This window comes from Mus musculus, chromosome 3, assembly GCF_000001635.26.
Source record: "Mus musculus strain C57BL/6J chromosome 3, GRCm38.p6 C57BL/6J".
NCBI classification, from domain to species: Eukaryota; Metazoa; Chordata; class Mammalia; order Rodentia; family Muridae; genus Mus; species Mus musculus.
In genome coordinates, this window is record NC_000069.6 from 86898665 (window position 1) to 86922384 (window position 23720).

Here is a 23720-nt window from a genome sequence, read left to right on the forward strand (position 1 = left end):
GCTAGCTTCCAGCACCTCGAAGCAGCCAATCAAATTGTGGGCCCATCAACCAATAAATCCACTGATGAGATAGAAGCCCATGGGTTTTCCAATCACTTCCAAAAAAACCCCATCAGCTGACAACCAAGCTAACGGCTTCCGGTGACCATTACACCATGGTTGCTTTTAAGTACTAAATACTTATGATTAAATCGTGATGCTTGGCACTGAAATATCGACAAAGGAATTTAGGACATCTTTCCTTAAGGATTTGTAAAGCTGTACTACCTAACCACACTCGACCCTCACACAATGAAGACAAGCTGACATATCCAGTACATCAAAGCTTATGTGCCCATTAGATGACACAGATGTTCTTGTAGCATGTAAGGTCTAAACTAAAGTTCAGCTTGTGGTCTACTGACAAAGTCAATACTCACAGACTTACTTCTTTTTGAATAACACCATTACCAGGACTTTAAAATCTCAGCACTATGTGGAGCCCAAAGAACTGTACTACAGCTGCCAGTGAATCTTGGGACCTTTACCACAACTCTGGCTTCTAATGACCAAATACCAACAGAATCTCCACTTCTAGGGCTGGAGATGTGCCTCAGGGGTTAAGAATAATGGCAGCCCTTCCAGAGGACCAGGGTTCAATTCCCAAGGCAGCTCAAAACTGTCACCAATTTACATAAAATAAAAATAAATAAATTACAAAAAAGAATACACACTTCTAGTTGTGAGAACAAAAAACTGACTCCAGATATACTTCTATGTCCCCTAGGGACGACAAAAAAAAAAAAAAAAAAAAAAAAAAAAAAGTCACTGCTGGTTTAGAACCTATAAGTCAACTTAGATGAAATCCTAAAAGATGATTTAAGGAATTTTATGAAGACTTTAAATATACAAGCTAATGTTACTAGCAAATTCACATTTTATAAATGAAGTCAATGCTAACAGGAAAATGTGAACATTCTGAAAGAAGAAAAAGTTTAAGGCATATTGTAACAAGAACATAAGTACTGCTGTCACATGATTTCCTATGATGTGTTCAATTCCCAAAGCCTTCAGTACCATAAAAGAAAGCAAGACCTCCCAAAAGTCTGCTTTTCAGGATGATATCAGTGACAACTTATAGTGAATTGTTTAAAAAAATCAATTTCTTCATAGACCCAATTAACTTTAAATGCAAACAAATTTGGGTAGTTAGTAAACTAGGAATAAAAGATTTAACACAGACAGTCTAAAACGGTATATAGATGTAGATCATTAACATATCTAAAATGGTATACTGATATATAGATCATTAACATATCTAGGTTCCTTTCTCATTTCTCTTCAGAGGAATCTGTCATACATATAAAAACACACACACCATACCACATACATACAAGCCCATACACACTACCTACCACACACACACATATATCCCCCACACACACACTGTAGAAAGTAGTTAGATCTGGGCCTAGGCATAGTGGCACATGCCTTTAAGCCTACCTAGTACTTGAGAGGCAGAAGCAGGCAAATCTCTTTGCATTCAAAACCAGTCTAGTAAACAGAGAATTCCAGAACAGCGGGGCCACATAGAGATCCTATCTCAAAAATGGATAAAAAAAAGGGGGGGGGGGCATGGAGGTGGTTAACAAACCCATAGAAAAATGCCATTTTATGGGGAAAAAAAAGTCAAAATGAACACAAAGGTTTTCACTGATCTTAAACATGATAATTGCTTGTTATTTTAAAGCAAGAGTTAATGCTCTATCTACTTAAACCACACAGCAAACAGAAATAGATGTGAAGCACTGACAATATCAAGTTCAACTACTGAGCCGTGTTAACTCACAAGAAAAACCTCAGCAGTTCTTTAGGAATGGCCTGGATCCCAAGAGTGTAGTATCCAAATTAGTATGTCTAAAAGTAAAGGCTGTAATTGTTTGTTTGTTTTTTTTAAATATTACATCAGAGTTTGAAAACATTTTCTTCCACATGGAAAATATGTAAATTCAAAAAGCAATGTAAATATCCCAGCATGGCAGGACATGGCTTATAATCACAGCCCATGAGGTAGAGGCAGGTGGGTGCACCAATTCCAAGCCAACCTGGGCCACACAGCAAGACCCTAGCTCCAAAGAGAAACCAGCTAACCAACAAACAGTGACAAAGTAGCCCTGTCATCCCAAGACCTCTGCCAGTCCTTCCAGGGTAACTTTCTATAAGTGCCTGACCTCAGGCGGCTACAGGGAATCAGAAGGGCCAGCCTCGGCAGAAGGGTCAGCCTCGGCAGAAGGGCCAGCCTCGGCAGAAGGGTCAGCCTCGGCAGAAGGGCCAGCCTCGGGTTCTGACAGCAATGATAATTTTTATCCCTCTGAATTACTTTGTAAAAGTTACCCTTTCCGTCCTTCCTGTGAGCAAAATCAAAAACAAAACATACAGAGTTCATACCTCATTTCTTCCATTAGCATTTTCCTCCAATCTTAAAAGATTTCTGCAAACATACATGTCAACGGCCAGGACAAAGGCGTTTGTTCCACGGAATGCCACGTATACTATTTTGACATTCGGGATTTAACTGTTTGCCATCTATCTCCCCGATTGCATGCTGGACTTAAAGTTCTTACACACAATGTATGTTTGTGTCTCAGGTTACTTAGGATAAATTTCTAACGTGATTTACGAGCTCAAGAAGACAGACCTTTGAGTTATACAAATCAGCACACCGCTTTTCAAAGCTTATAAATTTTATACTTCCAGTTCTTTTGACAAATCCAAATCACCGCACATTCAAAAACAGTGGACACTTCTATGTAACTTTAATTTAAAAAAAACTATTTTTAATGATGGTCCTTAAACACTTTAACCTCCCTTTTAGCCCACCACCCACCAGAGGTAGTGGGAAAGAAAGCATGGAGTGGACCTGTTTAGAAAGGTTCTTTGAAGCAACATCTTTTTTATACCCTCTCCAAACATCATGTCCTCAGAGGGTCTTGCCTCAGTGCGTGTGTCTGAACTCTGCCAATCAGCCCAGGTCTGCAGAAGCGGCAAGAAGCCATAGCACACCACCCAAAAGTTTCCCTGAGTCCCAACAAATGAAGCTCAACGACACAGTGTAAGGCGGCCCAATATAACTTGTGTTGCTAATGAAGAACCCTTCCTCATGTGTCCTTTCATGAGCTGGCTTTAGCAGAACATCCTCTCCTGTGTCTGCTTCAGTGAAACATTCCTTCACTGTCTGCCTTAGTCTTTCACCTGTGTCCACTTCAGCTAGTCAGTCCTTTACGTATCTGCCTCAGCAAAACACCATCCAACACAACTGACTTCCCAAAGAACCCTTATGTTTCCACTTCACTGCTATTATCCTTAAAAAAAACAAAAAAAAAAAAAAAAAAAAAACAAAAAACAAAAAACAAAACTATCAATTTGAAGCACAAAAAGAAAACTGAAGCACTTCTGGGTGGTATCAGGAATAAATCCCAGGGTCTCACTCAGACTAAACAAATACTCCATACTGAGTCACAATCCCAGCCCTGGAAACATTTCAGTGTTCGTTTACGCATTTTTAATGATTACTGTATATATCATGTTTTTTTCAAACTGTTTAGATTTTCACTCACTTTTCCAGTGTCCCCTTATTATTAAGCTGCCATTATAACTTAAACATAAATCTGCTGTTTGACATCCAGAAAAATTTTAATTTTTATACAGTCCAATCAACCCTACTTTTTAAAATTTTTCCCACTGCTTTCATTCTTAGGAAATTCTTTCTCATTTCAACACAGCAACTGATAGTTTCAGCTCTTTTGCTGAAGACACCACACACTTCAGACAGAGGACTTGGGGATAAAGTTGGAGTGGACCTGAAAGCCTCTTCCCCAAGAGAGCTCTAGTGGCAGCTGAAGCTGCTGAGTAAGCCGCTGAAGGAGAGGAGCGCCCAACAGTCCTGCCAGCTACGGAGCCTCCGAACCACAAGGATGACCTGCCTGGCAAGACACCCCAACGGTACAATAATGACAAAAGGGCACTCTTAGCGTGGAAAAACCCAACAGCTGTCTAACAGAACTTAAGTTCTATTCAGTAGGACAGAAGGCATACCTAGCACTACAGACCTCTCCATGGCTGGAGTTGCCATTTTCCAAAATCAGTAATTCCTAACAACATTCTAAATGCTTACTCTTATAACCCAAAGATATGTGTAACTCTTATGCTTCAAAAAAAAAAAAAAAGCTTCCTTTTTGTAGTAGAGACTTAATTACAACTGGTCAAACAAACAAGCATGGGTGCTCAGCCTCAATTGGTATTAGTACAATGTAGCCCCTTCCTAAGGCTCAGGAAAGTCAAAGTGGATGAAGAAAGATTTTAAGAGCTAGAAGACCCAGGACACCTGCTCCTAGTGTCTTCTAGCCATGACAGAAAACTGCACCCATGAAGTCTCAACCATAGCGCTACCTAAACAAGACCTGCACAATGACACCACCCAGTTGACACCCCTAGGTGAAGAGCTATAGACAATGAATGACAGCTGAAATCAGAGTGAGAATCAATTTTTTCCCAAGAGCCCAACCCTTAACACATATACAAATGAAAACGCTAAAGGGACTTGGGAGGGGGGTGTGGTGGTGGGGGATGTGTGCATATGGAAATGTGTATGACAATAATTATAGTAGTCATGAATTTGAGGAATGTGGGCAGGGGACACAAGAAGAGTTGGAGTAGGGGGAGAAGAGGTGGAAATGACATAAATATAGTACTTATGTAGGGAAAAATTACATTCCTAAAGTAAAACCTTTTTGAAAAGTTTCTTTTGGCTAACAACTAAAATTTCAATATTTACTACTTCAATTAAATGTCCAATTACTTTGTTTCACTTACATATTCCATGAATGTCATTCATTTGGAGATTTCCAAATCTTGAGTCCTCATTTTTGAAATCTCATCTGCAATTTCTATTGTATATCACCTTTCATTTTATTCAGTGTAGGGTGTGTGTGTGCTATGTATGTGTGTTGGGTGTGTGCTCTGTATGTATGCTGAGTGCGTGTGTGTGTGTTCTGTGTGTATGTGTGTGCTCTATGTGTATGGGTGTGTGTATGTGTGTGCTGAGTGTCTGTGTATATGTGTTCTGTGCGTGTACTCTGTGTATATGTATGTTTGTGCTCTGTATGTGTATGTATATGTGTTCTCTGTGTGTGTTCTGAGTGTATATGTATGCTTATGTTCTGTACGTGTGTATGTGTGTGTTTAGAGGAGGTTGACAGGGCATCTTGCTGCAAGCTAACCTCAAACTCATAATATAAACCCAGGCTGGCCTTGAACTTGTGATCTGCCCACCTCAGCTTCCTAGGTACTAGGATTACAGGCATGTGTCATCATAGCCAGCTATGCCATATTTTTCTGTATTCTAATTTGCATATTTAGGTTACTTTTTCTTTTGGTTAGATGTGTTAAATACTGTCTAGGGGCTAGAGAGATGGCTCAGAGGTTAAGAGCACCGGCTGTTCTTCCTGAGGTCCTGAGTTCAATTCCTAGCACCCACATGGTAGCTCAGAACCATCTGTAATTGGATCTGCTGCCCTCTTCTGGTGTGCAGACATACAGAGAGACTGAGCGCTGAAAGAAAGAAAGAAAGAAAGAAAGAAAGAAAGAAAGAAAGAAAGAAAGAAAGAAAGAAAGACAGACAAAGGGAAAAGGAAAAGGAAAAGGAAAAGGAAAAGGAAAAGAAAAGAAAACTTGTCTCTTTCCTATCTCCCTTGTCTACCATAACACCACCCTTCTAACTCACCTTATCTTGTTTTCCTGTTATTTTCACATACATGTAAAGTAAATCTTAGGTTGTTTTGTGTTCCACTGTGCTAGATAGCAATTTCTTTGCACAGGTGTCTGTTTTCATTTATACTGTGAAGCTATCTGATCATTAACTCCAGCATTCTAATCTCACCCTACTCTGCTATAACCCAGAATCTAGTGTTATGTCTTTCTTTTTCTGGGTTACTTTGGGGGTTTGTTGCTGCTGCTGTTTCTCTGGGGTTTGTTTTGGGTTGTTTTTTTGTTTTGGTTTTTTTGGGTTTTGTTTTGTTTTGTTTTGATGTGTGTTTCTTTTGTTGTTGTTTTGAGATAGGATTAAAGATGAGGCCACCACACCTGAACCTTCTTATTTATTTTCACTGTTGAGGATTGAACCCTGGGCCTGAACACAGCAAATACACACTTTCCTCCTGAGCTAACTCCCAAGCCCTAGAACCTACATGAAATTCTCAGGAGTTGTTGTAGCAAGCACCCAGTCACTAGATCTGGTCTTAGACAATTAGATGCTTAGTCATGTTTCCCAGAAGACACTTCTATGATGGTCTATTAGCAGCATCACAAGATCCAAAAGTTTAAAAATAAAGTATGTTGGGGGAAGAGACAAAATGAAGAAATTTAATTTTGGAAACTAAAATTTTAATACAAATATAAATGATTGGGTTTCATGCAATCTGGGAAAATACACTTTGGAAGCCTCTATCGTTAATCAACTTCTGGCAACACTCAACGTTCACATCTCTATTCATTTTTTTATACTGTGCCCAACCCTTCAGAGCACATTGGATTCTTTGATACAATGTTCCTGTAATCCAACTCCCACATTTCTAGCCAATAGTTCACTTTTCAGAAATGCTGATTAACTGCCTCTATTGTTCCTGAAGAAATGTATCTGGACATTCCTGTGACAAATAGGAATTCAAATTCCTTATGAAACGCATTTTCCATTTTACCTATAATGGAGGAAAACAGACTCTTAACTAGGTTAAATATCTTTAATTTTTATTTCTGTGTCACAACCACTAGTCAATAATTATTCCTGGATAATGTCTCACTTAGCATAGGACAGTACTGCAACTTATTCCCCAGGAATTCAATCTTTTCCTTTTACAAACTGAAGAGGCATATAATGGGCTCTTAGATAATTGGAGAAACGGAAGCCCTTTATATTTTTTATGCTAAAGGCTAATTCACGCACACACACACACACACAATCCTTCATAAAAAAAGTCCACTAGGATTACTTCCAGGAGACCAGGACATTCTGTGGAATGTCTAACTGCAATAGTTGGGCATGGTGCACACCCTAATCCTAGCACTTGGCAGGACCAGGAAGATCCCAAGTTCAAGGTCAGCCTGGACTACACAGCAAGTTCCAGGCATCTCTTCAAATACCCACAAGGATAATCAACAATCGAGCTGCAGGCAGAAGCACTTACCTGCTTTCCATCCAGGGTGCACAGCCTCTTGACCACGCCTGAGTCTAGTTTAATGGCTTCGGTGATATCTGTTAAGACCTGCTCAAAGGAATGGGCAGTCTTTTTATTCAGAAGGATCCGCACGGCCTTTCTAGGCTTCACTCCGCTTCGAATCACAGTCACTAACTTGGGTTTAATGAAGTCTTTGCTTTCTTTCACCTCACTCTTCGCAGAGGCCACGGCCAGGGTGCGGGTGGTTCCGCCCTTGATGTTCACAGACCAGTTCGGATTAACGTTTTTGGTGTAATCAACTTTACGAAATGGTTCGTTGGAGGCACACACGTAACTTTCACCTAAAAAACAAAAATAATAATTAGCATAATATCAGATCTCTGAGCACTGGCCATAGTAGACCTGAATCCATTATATGTAAACAACAGCTTCTAGAGACCTGCAAGCCAAGCCCTAAGTTTGGGGGGTCACAGGAAAAGGGACATTACAACCTTTTCCTTTAACCTTCTCCAAACCTCCCTCCCTTCTCAATTACGTAGACTGCTTTTCTGAGATGTGAAAACCCCTAAGCCCAGAAACTAAGAGTGAGATCTGGGCTTATTTTACCCAAATGTGTCACTTTTGATAAGACATTATGTCACACTTCTAGTCTCAGTATCCTTGGCTGCAGAATTAAATAGAGCAAGTAACTAAATTATAAAGGACTTCCTAACTCCAAAAGCAAACTAACTAATTTATTCTTCACAAAAAGTTCATTCTGGCCAGCCATGGTGCTATGGTACAATCCTGTGATCTTAGCTACTCAAGAGGCTGAAGGGGAGGGATTATTAATTCGAGGCCAGCCTGAGCTACAAGTTGGGAGGGGTCCTGGGCTCACACTGGGTATGGTAGCTCACACTTCTTACTCTAGCAGCAAAAGAGGCTAAGGTAGGAGGACTGTCATCAAGTTTCAGGCAAGGCTAGGCAGAGTGTTTCAGGCCAGCCTAGGCTACACAGTGAGATTCTGCCTCAAAAATAAACATAAGTAAATAGTGCATTCTGACTGAAACCATTGTATCACAAATATACACATGCAAAGAAACGACTAAAATCCTTCTTATTTCAGTCCTAATCAAACAGCAAAGGCTACATCTTTACACAGTTGGCCTAATTACACTCAGTTGTCGCCTCATCTGTTCAGTTACTGAAGCACTGCAAAAATGAAAGGTTTGGCTCCTCAAAGTAGCATCCTGCAGGCAGGCATCGTTTGCCCTGAAGAAATATAAATTTAAAATAAACTGTAATGCAAACGGACAAAGTTTCCTATAACCTCCTACATGAGAGTGGATGTTAAGTTACAAGGATCCAGTCGCTTCTCACGAAGCTTAATTAGGCTTTTGTTTAATTAAGAACATCCTCAAAGTTATATACTAATTGCCACTTAATATCTAACAGCTTTTACACTCCAAAATTTCTAAAATTATATACTAAAAAGCTGTCATTTCCCTCCAAGAAATGCATAACCTACTCAATTCTTCTAGTATTGACTTTTCGACAGGCAAGGTTGCATGCTAAGATTTTCTCTGAGAAATAAGTCATAAAGAATATGTTATTTCAGAAACAGAAGGAACGCTATCCAATTCATACTATGAAGCTACAGTTACGCTGTGTATTCTCCCTTGGTTGGAATGGTTTTTCTGTCTAGTCAGGAACTTGTCACAATTTCCATTCAGAGAGGACTTCATAAGAAATTTTCTATTTCTATCATGTTTAATGTTCCAAATAGTTTTTAAAATTTTTTGAGTGCATATTACTTTTAGCTTCAGAAGATATCATGTATATTTAAGAGGCATTTAATTGTTATAAATTATTTTGATGACTTAAAAAATGTCAATACTGAGTTGTATATTTTTAAATATATTTTATTAGTTTAATAAAAATTTAAAAAGAAAGCTGTGTTCTCCCTCTACCTTCAAATCACCTTCCACCTGCACATATCTGTAGCTCAATATTCTCTTCTTTTGTAAAATAAAAAATATTGTGTTTGTGCTTTTCTGCAAGAAAAAAGAATATGTTATTTCATATATTTGGTACAGTTCATTCTTAACATAGTAACTATGTTAGATGAAGCATAAATGTTTTAACCAAAATACTGAAAAAGAAAATCTGAGGATAAGCTATTTTGTCAGTATTAACCATTATCAAAATATTCTCCACAATCTGGTTACTAGAGCCTCCGAGACTCCCAAAGGCACACACATCAGCGAGTGACAGATCAGGCATGTGAAAAGGAATGCCCAGGGCACGTGACAGGGAAAGTGAGAAGTAGGGAACCAGTCATGAGCTATGACACTTCTACAGCAGCACCCTGAGACCTAGCTCATCCATCACCATCCATCCAGGTTTACATCCCCATAGAATTGTTTCCACAGTATGACCATTAATTAGAAAATTGCGCAGAATTTTGAAAGGAGTCAAATTAATAGAACTAGGCAACGCACACGAATGTATCAGTGAGAAAACCATGATGATGGCATCGCTGAGTTTTACAGAAAACGTCACATTAAAAAGCTCTTGCCATTTTTAAGTACGATAAAAGTTTGATGAACATTACTACCCAAAATTGTGTAATAAGGGCATAAAAAGTAATCTTAGCAAAGGAGGAGGATAATTGCCTCTTAAAAGACAGGGAGGCTGGGCATGGTGGCGCACACCTTTAATCCCAGCGCTAGGGAGGCAGAGGCAGGCGGATTTCTGAGTTCGAGGCCAGCCTGGTCTACAGAGTGAGTTCCAGGACAGCCAGGGCTATACAGAGAAACCCTGTCTCGAGAAAAAAAAAAAAAAGACAGGGAGATAGTGAATAAATCAGTGGAATCCCTTTCTAAAATAAAGTGAAAAAAAAATCAGGGTAAAAAGACAAGAAAGTGGGCAGATTTAGTTTATCAGTCTCCTCTGATCAGCCGGACCCTGCACAGCTGACACGCCAACCAGGCGCGTTTCACCTTAAGCCTTCATGTTCTTCTGCTCAGAAGAACAGAAACAAAAAAGTAGAACAAGGCCCGTCATCGCCCCGTCATCGCATTTACAATAATAACTCCATCCCTCTCTCACCCCCTTCCCTTCATAACATCCCTACTAGAAACAAAGAGAACAGTTGTATAATTTGGAAAGTTCTGAGTCAAGGTGTCCATAGAATAAAGCATCACACCACTCAAGTGTGCACTTATGTATGTGCGCGCACACACGTACACACGCAAGCGCACGCACACGCACACACACACACAGTTTCCTGTACACTGAGCTTACAACCTATTGATTCCTCACACTCATTCTTTACCTGGTTGAAAAAAAGAGTTTCTTTAAAACGTATGTTCCTTAAACAGATACAAGCCTCACACTAGTTCATCTGAAACAATCACTGGTACACAGGAGATGAACACAGAGGTAAGGTTTTTATTTTCACCAGCCATTCTGAAAACAAACCCTAGTTAAAACCTAGACATGACTTCTGACAACTGACCTCTTACTGTTTTAAAACCTATTCTTACCAGGACTCAGAACTGTGTTGATGCTTTAAGGAGTAAGTTTAAGGATGTCTTCCTTCTCCTCTTCAAGAAAAAGCTTTGAGATTTTTCACTCTTGAGAAAGATGCTGGCTGCAGGCTTTCATGTATAGCTACATGTGATCTTACAGACTGGGAATTCCAACACAAGCAGTTTTAGACTACTTTTGTGTTAGTTAATACAGTCTCTTACATTTGTTTTATTATATTAATTTTCTAGGACCATGTTCAAGTCAGAAATTCTGTTAAGATAAAATCTGGATCCTGAGACTATGCCTCATTCTTATGTTAGAAACAGATCAACAACTTTATAAGGAAAACAAACCCAATTAGAACTGACATACAGACTCTTCATGCCTAGAGAAAATGACGGATAGACTGACTGACACACACACACACTGCTCTTAAACCAGGCAATGCAAAAATAAGTCAAAAAAGAAAAGTAAACGTGAAAGACATTTAAGGTTCAGTACCAATAAATCTTAGGAACTTTGATGTTTTCCTAATTTCAAAAAATAGGGGAAATTTTCCCAAAAGGATGAACCAAGAAAAACATATTCAGGTATTGTTTGCTCTTCGTGAAGTCTAACGCTTGAGAGATACTGGGTGCATTACAGTTTAATGTACACATCCCCTCAGAAGCACACGGAGATGAGTCCCCAACACAGCTGCTTAAGAAAAGCACAGAGCAGAAAAGTGTCCTGTTAGTCTGTCTACTGTGTCAAACTATTTGAGTTTTCTAACCAAACTGTACACTGGCCAGAATTAAAAATTACAGGAATTAGCAAAGTAACAAAATCCCTTACTCTGGCTGGGGTACTGTGTGCTCTACCCTGTGTGTCAGGCCTCAGGCTGGGGTACTGTGCCCTCTACCCTTATGTGTCAGACCTCAGGCTGGGGTACTGTGCGCTCTACCCTGTGTGTCAGACCTCAGGCTGGGGTACCGTGTGCTCTACCCTTGTGTGTCAGGCCTCAGGCTGGGGTACCGTGCGCTCTACCCTGTGTGTCAGACCTCAGGCTGGGGTACTGTGTGTGCTCTACCCTGTGTATCAGGCCTCAGGCTGGGGTACTGTGTGCTCTACCCTTGTGTGTCAGGCCTCAGGCTGGGGTACTGTGTGTGCTCTACCCTGTGTGTCAGACCTCAGGCTGGGGTACCGTGTGCTCTACCCTTGTGTGTCAGACCTCAGGCTGGGGTACTGTGCCCTCTACCCTGTGTGTCAGACCTCAGGCTGGGGTACTGTGCCCTCTACCCTGTGTGTCAGGCCTCAGGCTGAGGTACTGTGCCCTCTACCCTGTGTGTCAGGCCTCAGGAGAATCCCTGTCACCTTTATCTGCTGAGGACACAAAATAAGATCCATAGCCTCTAAGTACACGTTCTTTCAACACACCTGAAGCTAAACAAAGCCCTCTCCTGAATCAGGTTTATGATCCTTTCCACTAAGAAAAGCACACAAAAGATACCACGGACTCAGATATGAAGAAAGAATATGGGAGTTTGTCTTAAGACCTAAAAAATTAGCTAAACGAGAAAACAGAAATCCTCCTAATGGTCAGAAACTGGATCTCGTGCAGTAGGCAGAAGGGACAGCTCCAGGTCTGTCTTCAGCTCCTCACACCTGGCCAGGCATAAGTCATCCTTAAGAGTTCACAGTGGGGATTTTAATCTGGTGCTGATTTCTATAAAATGTATTCACCACCCCACTGTGGAACATATATCTAAGTATTTCTAACTGAAGCATAGTCGCATAACTCCACACCCAAAGCGCCAACGTTTAGATACAGAACTTGGCCAGGAGTCAGTAAGGAAAAGAAGAGGTGACCCTAATCTAAAGGCATGTGGACAGACAGCAAGTTAAGGCCAGAGGGCATACACTTACTCAGCAGAAGTAGAAGCTAATTAGAATATAGAGCTGGCCCAGTGCATGATATTCTGAAATGCATCAGGTCGACTCACTCAGCATTAAGTACTGCAGTCATGCTGGGAGCACCAGTTTCATTGCACAAACTGTCTGCAGCATTACACCCTGCAGCTCGCATGCTCGCAGGTCATGAAGGTTTGCCAGTTCCTTCACAGCAGCTGTGCTTGGATCCCAGTGGCGTATGAACCTTCGGCATGCCCTGTACCCTCGGCATGCCCTGTCTTTATACTTACAAACATCTTTAAGTAACAATGTTCCGAACCATGGGCTTCTATAATTTGGATGCTAGATGTTTATACTGATTGCTTCGTTATTGGTGGTGGTGATGGTTACTAACGCTGTGACCTTTGAATACGGTTTCTCATGTTGTGGTGACCCCCAACCATAAAACTATTTTCATTGCTATTACATAGCAGTGTAAACATCTGATATGCAGGATACCTGATATGAGACCCCCATGAAAGGGTTGTTGGCTGACAATGGGATTGTGACCCACAGGTGGAGAACCACTACGCTACAGCCTTGTAAAACACAGAGCTACACCCACCCCCCACCCTTATTCTTATTTTCAAGAAGCACAAACATTGCTCAGGTTTTGTGCTTTCAGGGGGCTATGAGGAACAAAGACTATTTTATACAGTAGTACAATAACTACAGTTAAAAACAATTAGGGAAGCCAGGCAAGGGTGACACACTCCTTTAATCCCAGCACTGGGAGGCAGAGGCAGGCAGATCTCTGAGTTCAAGGCCAGCCTAGTTTACAGAGTGAGTTCCAGGACAGCCAGGGCTACACAGAGAAACCCTGTCTGGGAAAAAAAAAAAAAAAAAAAAAAAAAACCCAATTAGGTAATGTTTCAAAGTAGATAGCAGAGAGGTTTTTGAAAGTCCCTACTACAAACAAAAATAAATGTTTGAGGTGATGGACAAGCTACTTACTTTGACCTGAGCATTGCTATTCAAACTATGAATAAGATTCAGCACACGTGATGAATCATTCAGAAAACAGTGCTTCTCAAAAAAAAAAAAAAAAAAAAAAAAAAGAGAGAAAAGGACAGACAGATCTTCCAAGAATGAAAAGGTTTGGGGAAAGCAGGACCCCACCTCCAAACACCTAAAGGGCGAGTGTCAGAGAGCCTGGGCACCTGGAAGAGGAAGAAGAAGGAGGAAGAGAAAGAGGAGGAGGAGGAGGAGGAGGAAGAGGAAGAAGAGGAGGAGGAAGAAGAGGAGGTGGAAGAGGAAGAGGAGGATGAAGAGAAGGAAGAGGAGAAAGAGGAGGAGGAAGTGGAAGAAGAGGAGGAGGTGGAAGAGGAAGAGGAGGAAGAGGAGATGGCCAAAGTTTTATGAGTCACCAAATGGTCTTTTCAGAGTTAGAGTAAGTTAGGCAGAACATGATGGTGCATGCCTTTAATCCCAGCACTTGGAGGTGGGCATGGATGTCAGGCATAATAATCTTGCTGTAAGATTCCAAAAACTGTATATCAAATCTCTAGGGGCCAGGCTGCTGAGTATTTAAACTTTCCTGCTATTGACTTTGACCACTAAACTAAGGAGACAGATATCCACTGGACCATTTTTCAAGCTCTTTCTTCCATGCAGACTTGAAAAACATGAACAAAACCAGTAATACATTTATGTCTATGGCTTCTTTTTTCTCTTTATTCTTCAGATGAGGCACCATACTATTAAGAGATGAATCATAGGCCAGGACACAAGGGAAGAGACTGCTAATCACTGACCGTGAGGAAGAACTTTATCATTATTCTTAAATTAATCTTAAACTCATAAAGGATACTCCAAGGAAGACATCAACGAACTAAACTGGTATAAATGTATATTCTAATGTGTATGTTAGAACAGCAGATCAGAGAGACTAGTTCAGTTGGTAAAGTGGTTGTTGCCCAAGCACTAGGACCCCAGCCTGACTTTCAGAATATATGCAGAAAGGCTAACTATGGAGCCTACACCTGTAATCTAGAGGACAGGCAGATCCTTGGGGCTCCCAGCCAGCCAAGTATATACGACCAGCTCTAAGCCAAAGAAAGACTGCACAAAAGTACACGGTGATAAATTAAAATCATCTGCAATGTAACAAACATAATCAAAAGACAACACTATCAGCTACAACTAGGCTATTTTAGTGTGTTTTCTCGAAATGTTAATAATTGTAAGCCTGTAAGCCAAAGCAGGTAATGGATCTCACCAAACCAGCATCTTCCCAGTCCTTCTTTGTATAAAGTTAATTAATAGCTTCTGACAAAATACAATGTAATGAGCATCCTGCCATAGGCTAGTGGGGGCATGGCTGACCAGACCATGCGTTAGAAAATAAAAATTATGTCTTATGGAATGAAAGTATATTTAACTAAATCCTCGTGTTAAAATATTTCTGATTCAAAGAACAAGGGTATTAGACACCCAAGAACTTGACAATTTGTTAAACATAAATATATACTGCTTTTTTTTTTCTGGAAAAACATTTAAAACTAGAAGAGGACAAGGGTCACTTGCTTTTTTCACCATCTTTATTCTAACAGTGTGGCCAAGTATCCAGTAGGCTATCTTAACCAGGAAAGGTCTTTTCAAAACAACACAGCCACTAATTCCTACCAACTAAAATTATGCAGCACAAAACAGCAGTTCAACAAAGGCCCAGTATGACTATGCAGGATAAGTCACACTGCGGCCCCAGTGTGGGGCTTTGATGAGCTTTCCTATTTTCAAGATGGTGATGCGAGGGGAAGATCCTCCCACAAGGTAAGAATCTGTTATAAGCCTGAGGCAGGAAGATCACAAGTTCCAGGCTAGCCTGGGCTAAAGTGTACCCCCCCATCTCAAAGCAAAACATCTAACTCTAAGCACTTCATCTGGTCACAACACCTGGTCTAGGGAGGGAGGCCGAGTCCCTCTATAAACTCGGCTGAACTCAAACTTGCAATGCCATCCCCATCCTCTGCTTCCAGGGTACCAGGAATATAGATGTGAACCACCATACTCTGCCTGCTCCACTCTTGTTTTTTGCTCTAAGGAATTCTAAGAGGGAGAAGGGAAGAAAAGAGTGGGAGAGGGGGAAGGGGGAGAGAGAGCAAACTTGTGTGAATGAGGGCAGTGACCAAGACGGCCAGAGGCACCAGATCCCCTGGAGCTCCAGTTACAGGCAGGATGAGCTGCCCAGCATGGGGCTGGGAACCAAACTTGGGCCATCTGGACCAGTTAGTGCTCTTAACCACTGAGTCATCTCCCTCTCCAGCTCCAGCCTGACTGACTCTTAAAGGAGACAAGGAGTTAAGTAGTCCAGATTATTTCTCTCTCCCACCACAGATGCCTCCTAAGATTAACGGATTTTAAGAAGAAATCGTCATGTTTAAATCAATTCTGCTGCCAAATCCAAAACCATAACCCAAGGGTAGTTACTTTCTTCATTGCGTGATAAAAGCCACTTAAGGAAGGGTTTATTTGGGCCAGTACTTTTGAGTTACAGCCCACCATGGCCAGGAAGGCATCTGTGCAGGAATGTGAGGCAGCTGCATCCACAATCAGGAAGCAGAAGGCCAAGAATGCAAGAACTAAGCCGAATTTCTCCCTTTTCACTGAGCGTAGGATCCCAGCCAAAGGAGTGGTGCCACCTATACTCAGGGTGGGTCTTCCCAAAATCTAGAAACTCTCTCACAGACATGCCTAGAGGTTTGTCTCCACGCTGATTTTTAGATCCTGTCAAGTTGATAATCAATACTAGCTACCAATCACACTAGGTGACTAATAAAAACAGAAATATACTTCGCATGTTCTGGAGGCGGAGTGTCTTTCTTGTGAGGGATAGCCCTGATTACAAATGGCAACTCCTTTTGTAGCAGTTTCCTACAGCCAAGGCAAACAAGCTCTCAAGGGCCTCCTTTATGAAAACAGCAGTCCTTCCTAGAAGGGCTTTGCCCCCATTGCATCAGCCACTTCTGAGCGGATGGTGGAGCAAAGCAGCTTTAGGAAGGCAAGTTAGGAGCCACTGGCAGTGAGGAGCGCTGCTCTGCCTACCACGCCTACCACGCCTACCACGCCTACCACGCCTACCACGCCTACCACGCCTACCACGCCTACCACGCCTACCACGCCTACCACGTGCTGGTCCCCTGGAGGGGGCGGGTGGTAAGAGTTAAAAGACTAAGTGTAATGCCTACCTCCTACCACTAGACAAGACAGCAATACCTTTATCCTCTCTGAGCCTAGGCCTCCACATCTGTACAGTACAGAGGACGGTGCAGCCATGTTTCTCACCAGCTATTACATGGGTTAAGAGGAAATGAACCAAGCAAAATGTCTCACTCAATAATTACACTTAAAATCTATAGGAAATGGTAGCAAGGATAAGCAAAGCAGATCTCTAACCCACAGGATGGTGGCTTATTTACGGGTAAAAGAGATAAAGGTTAGTGGTAACATGTAAGGTGGAGATGAGGGGCGAAGACCTAGTCAGACACCTCTCTGCCTCCGAATACAGAAGAAAGTAGCCTAACCATCACCACCAGAGAGACCTAGTCCTCTTTATTCCACATACCGAGACCACAAGATACTCATTTCCAGTGCTTAAAGCCTTGTGGAATATTGCCCTTGTTTTACAACTTCCAGGGTATTTCTGTATCACTCCAGTTCCATGGCTGCTCTCCCAAATACTCCTCCTCTTCCCCTATTATTTTATTCAAACTTTCAAATTCAGAATTCCTCTTCTGCAAAGAGCTTCTTATGCAGGCGTGTACGGCACATCTGCTTTTCATATTTAAGGAGGAAGATAGAGATGAGATTCACGGAAACTATTAACTCAAGAGTCATTCCTTCCACACTGGCATGTTGGCTAAGATTTTGTTTCCCCGACTATGAAATACACACACACCATCAGCACACATACACATAGGTAAAGATAAATAAGTCCTTAAAAATGAATACATTTTTCAAGGCCACCAAGATAACCTGAACTATACTTGATCCCAGAACCCATGTGGTGGATGAAGAGAACAAAAGACTTCTACAGGTTGCTCTCTGACTTCCATGTCCTCGAAGTGGCATGCATTCCCACACACATAAACATAATAAAACAAATTTTAAATAAAAAAATACATTTCTTCTATGATATAATTTCAGTAAATATTACACCATTTTCTATACCTATAACCAGGCTGTGCACAAATTCTGTTTGAAGACAGGGTATGGCCACATGGAAAAGCGGTAAAAGCCCTGACCTGGACACTCAGAATGGAACCTTAGGGATACTCCAAACTTGGCTGGCTCAAACTTTCAAACAGCTCAACCTGATTTTCCCACACTTAACTGCTGGAAGCTATGGTCCCACGAGAGCTGCAAAAACTAACCAATACTATAGGAACTCACACCATCCACTCAGCAAAGTTATCAGCTAGCTGAAGGTACCTGCTGGTTCAGGAAGAGCGCTAACAGCATTCTGGCCTACACCAGATCAGCTCAACTCTTCAGAGGCTTTCAATGTCACAGGCAGAAGAAAAGAAATCTGGGCCATGCAAATTTCTTTTGTCATCTGAGCTCAAGGGAGAGCAGCTAGGAAGCAGGGCTTGAGCCTTGCTGCCTTGAGTCAAGCTCTTTCTCCTCTTCATTGAACACAATCTTGGCTTTGGTGTTTTAAAATCACCTCCTAAAGTACGGTTCTGGTGCGGAAGAGTCAAAAGAAGTGAAACATGGTTTACTACCAGACATTTGGCAATGTGGGCATGTCATGCACCCAGTCTATCTCTGCCGAGCGGATGGGTGTAGACCATCCCCTTGTAGACCACCTTCCGTAGACCTACTCTTACTGATTATGTAAGCGCCTTCAGAAAGCTGCCCACTTCAGCAGCATGAATCTGAACATTTGGGTGCACGATTTTAACTGAAACTTCATATATGTATGTGCATGTCTGCCTATGTGGTGGACTGAGGTTGACCCTGGGAATCACCCTTAATCATTCTTTCACCTTATTCATCAAGGTGGGGGTATCTCTCAGTTAAACCCAGAGCTTATGGATACAGCTAGACTGATACAGTGGCCAGCTTGCCCTTAGGATCTCCTGACTCTGCCTGAAAAGCTAGAAGGACAGGCAAGCCTCCAAAGACACTCAGTGTGTTATGTGGGTTCTGGGACCCAAACTCTGTTCCTCACAGTTGCATAGCAACACTCTTTAAAAAACTGAATAATAAATAATAAAGGAGATGGCTCAGTGTTAAAGACAAATCCTCACTAAGTGACTTGAAACTTACTCTGTGGACCAAGCTGGCCTTGAGTTTTTGATGTTCCTCCAGGAGCCTCCGCCTCTAGAGTTCTGGGATCACAGGCATGTGCTACCCGCCATCCACTGAGAAATTACTGCACAAAGACCCACTATTAGACAGATTTCTACCATGATCAAAGAAGGTAAATGTTCTTCTCTTCTCTAAAGGTATTTTGATGATGTGTTGTTGAGTAGAATTAAACTGCTTCACAGATGACTATCATCAGAAAGGTGAGAGCATTTTCTGGATTAATGATAGCACATGTTATATATCAAGTCTCTCTCTCCCTAGGGGATGGGTGGCCTTCTGAGTCACTTCAACTGCAAACAGGTGGTTGGGAAGTTTCCTCCACGTTTTTCCCTTGATGATATTTTGGGGAATCACTAACCACACATGCAGTCCATTCTACGACACTGTAAATAATGGTACAGCAAATGTTTGTGTGCCTTTGCTTCAAGCTGTTAGTCACGAGTCATCTGAAGGTAAAGTAGGTTACTTCACCTGAGGACCGGTGAGGGGCAAGTGCTTGTGAAACAGGCAAAGTTGAGCCTGTCAATGTGCGGCCACTCTGTCTGACCTGGGGTCAGAGAAAACTGGAGGCAGGAGAATCTCTCCGAATTCGAGGTCAACCTAGTCTATATAGTGAGTTCCAGGAGAGCCAGAGCTACATAGTGAGACTTGTCTCAAGAAACAAACAAAAGTAAAGTGGCCCTCTGTTGCCTTCATTTTACTGACACATCCTCTTCTTTCAGTCTTTAAGACCAAAACTCACTACCAAGGCAATGTGTGAGGTAGCCTCTTCTACAAACTTACACACAAGAAGATAACTTAATTTTAATTGGGTTGTTGTGTAGCCTGAGCATTGATAAAAGTGACAGAGAAACTCAGCCACTTTAGGGACTTGTCAGAATGGCTAACTTTTTTTTTTTTTTTCAGAAGTGAGGCCTATTAGAAAATAGTAACCCTGCTGCTTAAGTTTCCTCATCTGTGAAAGGGAGAAAATGCCTTTAGACATAAGCTCATGCTGAAATAAGAAAGCAGCTTAGTTCGGGGATCAGTTTCCACCTCTGACAAGCTCATGTGGCTATGGCTACACGGAATGTACTATCTGCATTAAGAACGATGCCTGAGAGCTAATTATATGTAAACACTCCCTCAGTACACACTGAGATATCTGCCTGATCTTTTGGGGTGTTTGGAACTAAAAATTGGGTTCTTTAACTACCAGCCACCCTTTCCTTACTAAAAGCAAAAATGAAAAATACTGCAAGAACTCTAGAATGACCAAACCTATTGGCACGAAGTCCCTCTGATTGATGCATGGTTGGTGTGCCAGGATTCCTAATTTCTAACAGGCCTTTGCTGCTGGGTCCCAAGACCCTACCATTCTTACTGTTACTCTCTTCATGGAGAAGACAGAGAGACTCACCTTGATTCACCTCGTTGCCAACCAAATGTGGAAAATCCTTTAAACAAGGTGGCTTTCCATTTTGGCTACACTGAAATCATCTGAGGAACTTTCAAAACTCTAAACGCCCAAGTCATACCCTAAACCAAGCACATCAGAATATCTAAGGGGTGGGGCCGGGTCCGATATTTTAAAAAGTGCCCAGCACGGTCCAAAGTGAAGACAGGCTGAGTGAGACTTTTTCTGTGCTGGCTTGCCTCTCTTGATCTCCAGTGCCTTGTGCCACACATGAAACCAGAAAAGCCAACCTAGAACGAGTCAGAACGAGCTAGCTGTGCACAGAAGGTACAATGGGATCCCAAACACAGGAACAGCACAGGTACTGCACTGGCCTCTACCAAAGGTTACCCAGCGCCTCACTGGAGAAACACGCTTTCAAACAGTTTGCCCTTCCAGCAAAAATAAGTTGGCTAATTTTACAGCCATCATTGTTTGTATTTGTCTCTGATCATTAGAATTTTCTTCCGTTTTTAGAAGGCCAATCTCTTGGGAAGGAGATAATGGGTGCACCCCAACCCAACACAAACGACCGAGGAGCAGACAGTTCCCGTGGCTGCCTAGAAAGCAAGCGCCCGGCAGGCTGCCCCAGCGCAGGGCGGGGAAGCGCGCTGGCCGCAGCCACTGCACCTGCCGCTGTGCACGGGGCCGCACCTGCCGCGCCGCGCCCGCCCCTCCTATTTACCTTCCAGCAGCTCGTCCAGGCTGGTGACCTTCCGGCTGCCGTCTATGGTGTAGATGGTGCGGACGCCCTGGGGCAGGTTCACATTGTCAGACAGTGAGCGGGTGAGCTCTATGAGGAGCGCATCGAAGGAACGGAAACGGTCGTTGGAGATGGCAAAGACCAGGCCTTTGAAATAGCGGTCCCCATTCCGGTAGAACCGCGCCTTCTTGGCCTTCTTCTCCGAGCTGAGGGCCTGCAAGGTCCGCGTGCGGTAGAAGCTGCAGTGAGCACTGTGCGCCGGGCTGGGGATGAGCCCGTTGCCCTTGGGGCCAGAGATGCTGCTGCCCCCGGAGGAGCTGGGAGCCCCTCTCCGTGACCCTGGCCGCGGCCTTTTGTCCCGTTCTTCAAAATGTTCCAGCTCAATGCTCCTTGTGCTGGCCATCGCGGCTGCTCGGGAGAGCTCTCCACAAATTAATTAATTAATAAAAGGACGTCCCAACCGCCCCGGCCGCAGCGCGCCGCGATCTAGGCGCTCCGTCCCGTCTTAAAGCAGCGGGACACCTGGCGCGGGCATTCGGGCCATGCTCGCAGGTGGAGCCGCTCAGCCAGCTAAAGGCGGCCGCAGCGCGCAGCAGCCCAGCTCATTGTCCCGCGCGCCCTCGGTCGCCGCCGCCAGCTGAGGAGCCCCACGCCCCCCAAGCGCCTCCTTCGCCGGGCCACGCCTCACAAGTAGCGCGCGGGCAGCAGGCCGGGAGCCGCCAAGTTGAACGACCCTAGGCTGGCCCGGGTTCGCATCCGGCCTGCGCTCTCGGGCGCGCTGAGTGGAGGAAGGAAGCGGAGGGGGGAGGGGCGCGAGCGTGGGCGAGGCGCCTCGGGGCTGCCCGGCGCGGCCTGGGGTCCCGGGTTCCCGCCGCCGCGTCGCGCGCGCCCAGGCCCAGTCCACGGCCGGTGCGCGTCCCTGGCCGGGGATCCTCTAGAGGCGCTGGGCCCCTGCGGGAAGAGTGCAGCCGCCTCCCACGCACGCACGCCCACGGGCATCCGCGCTCTCGGCCGCCTGTCAGGGCCTGGACCCCGGAGGACACCCTCTGTCCCTTCAGGGACACCACAAACCACACCGAGAGGGAGATGGTGAGGAAGAGGGCGGCGCCGCGCGAGGAGCGGCTCTACGGTCCAAGGAGGCCCCGCCCGCCCGCCGGGCTACCGGAGCTGCGCGCTCCCGGGCGTGACCGCGCTGCGCGCTCCACAAGCGCGGGGGCTAGCGCAACCGCGCTAGGCAAAAGAAAAAAAAAAAAAGCCTACAAAGGAAGGAGACTCAAGGGCAGCAAGCACATCCTTATCCTGCCTCCTGGGGAAAAACCGAGGCCAACCTAGAGCAGAAATACAAAACATAGCACTAGGTTTGGATGCAATATTAGTTTTTTATAAACGTCTGATTTATTGTTTAAATAAAAAATCCTTTAGGCAGAAAAAAAAAATCCTTCACACTTTCTACTGCAGATTCGATAACACAGTAGTTCCAGTAACTTTGAATGAATACATGACTACAAGTTATTGGTTTCATTGAATCAAGTATTTGTGGAGAGCTTGCCATTTGCCGGGCATTAATCCCATCACTGGGGATGCGCGAGCAGAGAACAGAACCTCTGTGAATTTACCCGCGCTCACGTGTTCATTCTGAGCTGCTCACAGAAGTGGACTGACAAACACCCATCATGCAAGAAAACCTCTTCTTAAGTGGATATCTGGCCCACAATAGACATGTTTCAAGAAATTTTTGAAACGTCCGTTATTTCACTTTGGTGATGAAGCTCAAAGGCATTTGGCCCCAACCTGACACATGAAATTAATGATTCGGCACCCGGTTCTTCAGCAGCCCTAAACAGCTCCAAACTGTCCTTGAAGGTAGGGCGACAAAAAACGCTTTGCTTGTGATCGACTGGAACAGCATAAAATAGGAGTGGGTAGAAACACAACCATGAGCACCGTGAAGCAAATCCTTCCTCATAGACCTAGTTGGCCAAAACATGAGAACGGATGGAGATAGAGGGGCAAAAAAAAAAAAAGTTCCATGGGCATCCAAGATGACTCAGTAGGTCAGGTGACTCATAGAACTGCCAATCATCGCCAGATCCCACGTGGTGGAAGGGAAGCATAGACTCCTGTAGTTTATCCTCTGACCCCTGCATGCATGCCATGCCAAGACAACACAGTAAATAAATCTAAAAACTTTTGTGAGGAAAAAAATTGTTCCTGAATTCTATTTCTAATGCAAATGAACTGGGAGAAGGCAGGCTTCAAGGAGGCAACTACTAATTAATCTGGGTTGCTTTATGGTTTAAAGTTTATAGAACCGTAACACGTTTTCCTCTTTCGTGCAAGTGCAGAATGTCTACAGTGAGATGTTTAGAACTGGCATGTATTTCCCTCGCTGGGATATTCCCTGCATCTCAGAAACCCTGTCTGACCTGCTAGCTGTTCACCTGTCTGGAGACTGTTTGGGTCTCTCCTGGACTGAGATCTAGTTTAAGGTGGCTTTATGAAGACAGGATGGCCACAGGCAAATAAGTCACCTTCTGGAAGCCAACCTTGACCTCTCTCTCTCTCGGCTGTGAATTACCGTTCTATAACTCCCCTTAACCCTAACATTTACTTGAAT

The 23720-nt window shown here is 43.5% G+C and overlaps 1 protein-coding gene across 40 annotated transcripts in view; it reads right to left on the bottom strand.

The window, feature by feature from the left end:
• The window catches only part of Dclk2 (doublecortin-like kinase 2), a 134803-nt gene extending 112515 nt beyond the window's left edge, over positions 1 to 22288 (bottom strand). For 19 of the 40 annotated variants that reach the window (XR_867231.3, XR_003954387.1, XR_867229.2 and 16 more), the window contains exons 1-2: positions 21086 to 22112; positions 7221 to 7552 (exon numbers count right to left, since the gene is read on the bottom strand). Coding sequence is in view for 29 of the 40 variants with exons in the window: in XM_011240226.2 (XP_011238528.1) it covers positions 7221 to 7552; positions 21086 to 21506 (753 nt within the window). In the remaining 11 variants the exon portion in view is untranslated. Of the gene's footprint in view, positions 1 to 7220; positions 7553 to 21085 lie in introns of all 40 variants that reach the window. The other 21 variants (NM_001195497.1, NM_027539.5, NM_001195496.1 and 18 more) reach the window with 8 other exon arrangements.
• Between the last annotated feature and the right edge of the window lie 1432 nt (positions 22289 to 23720).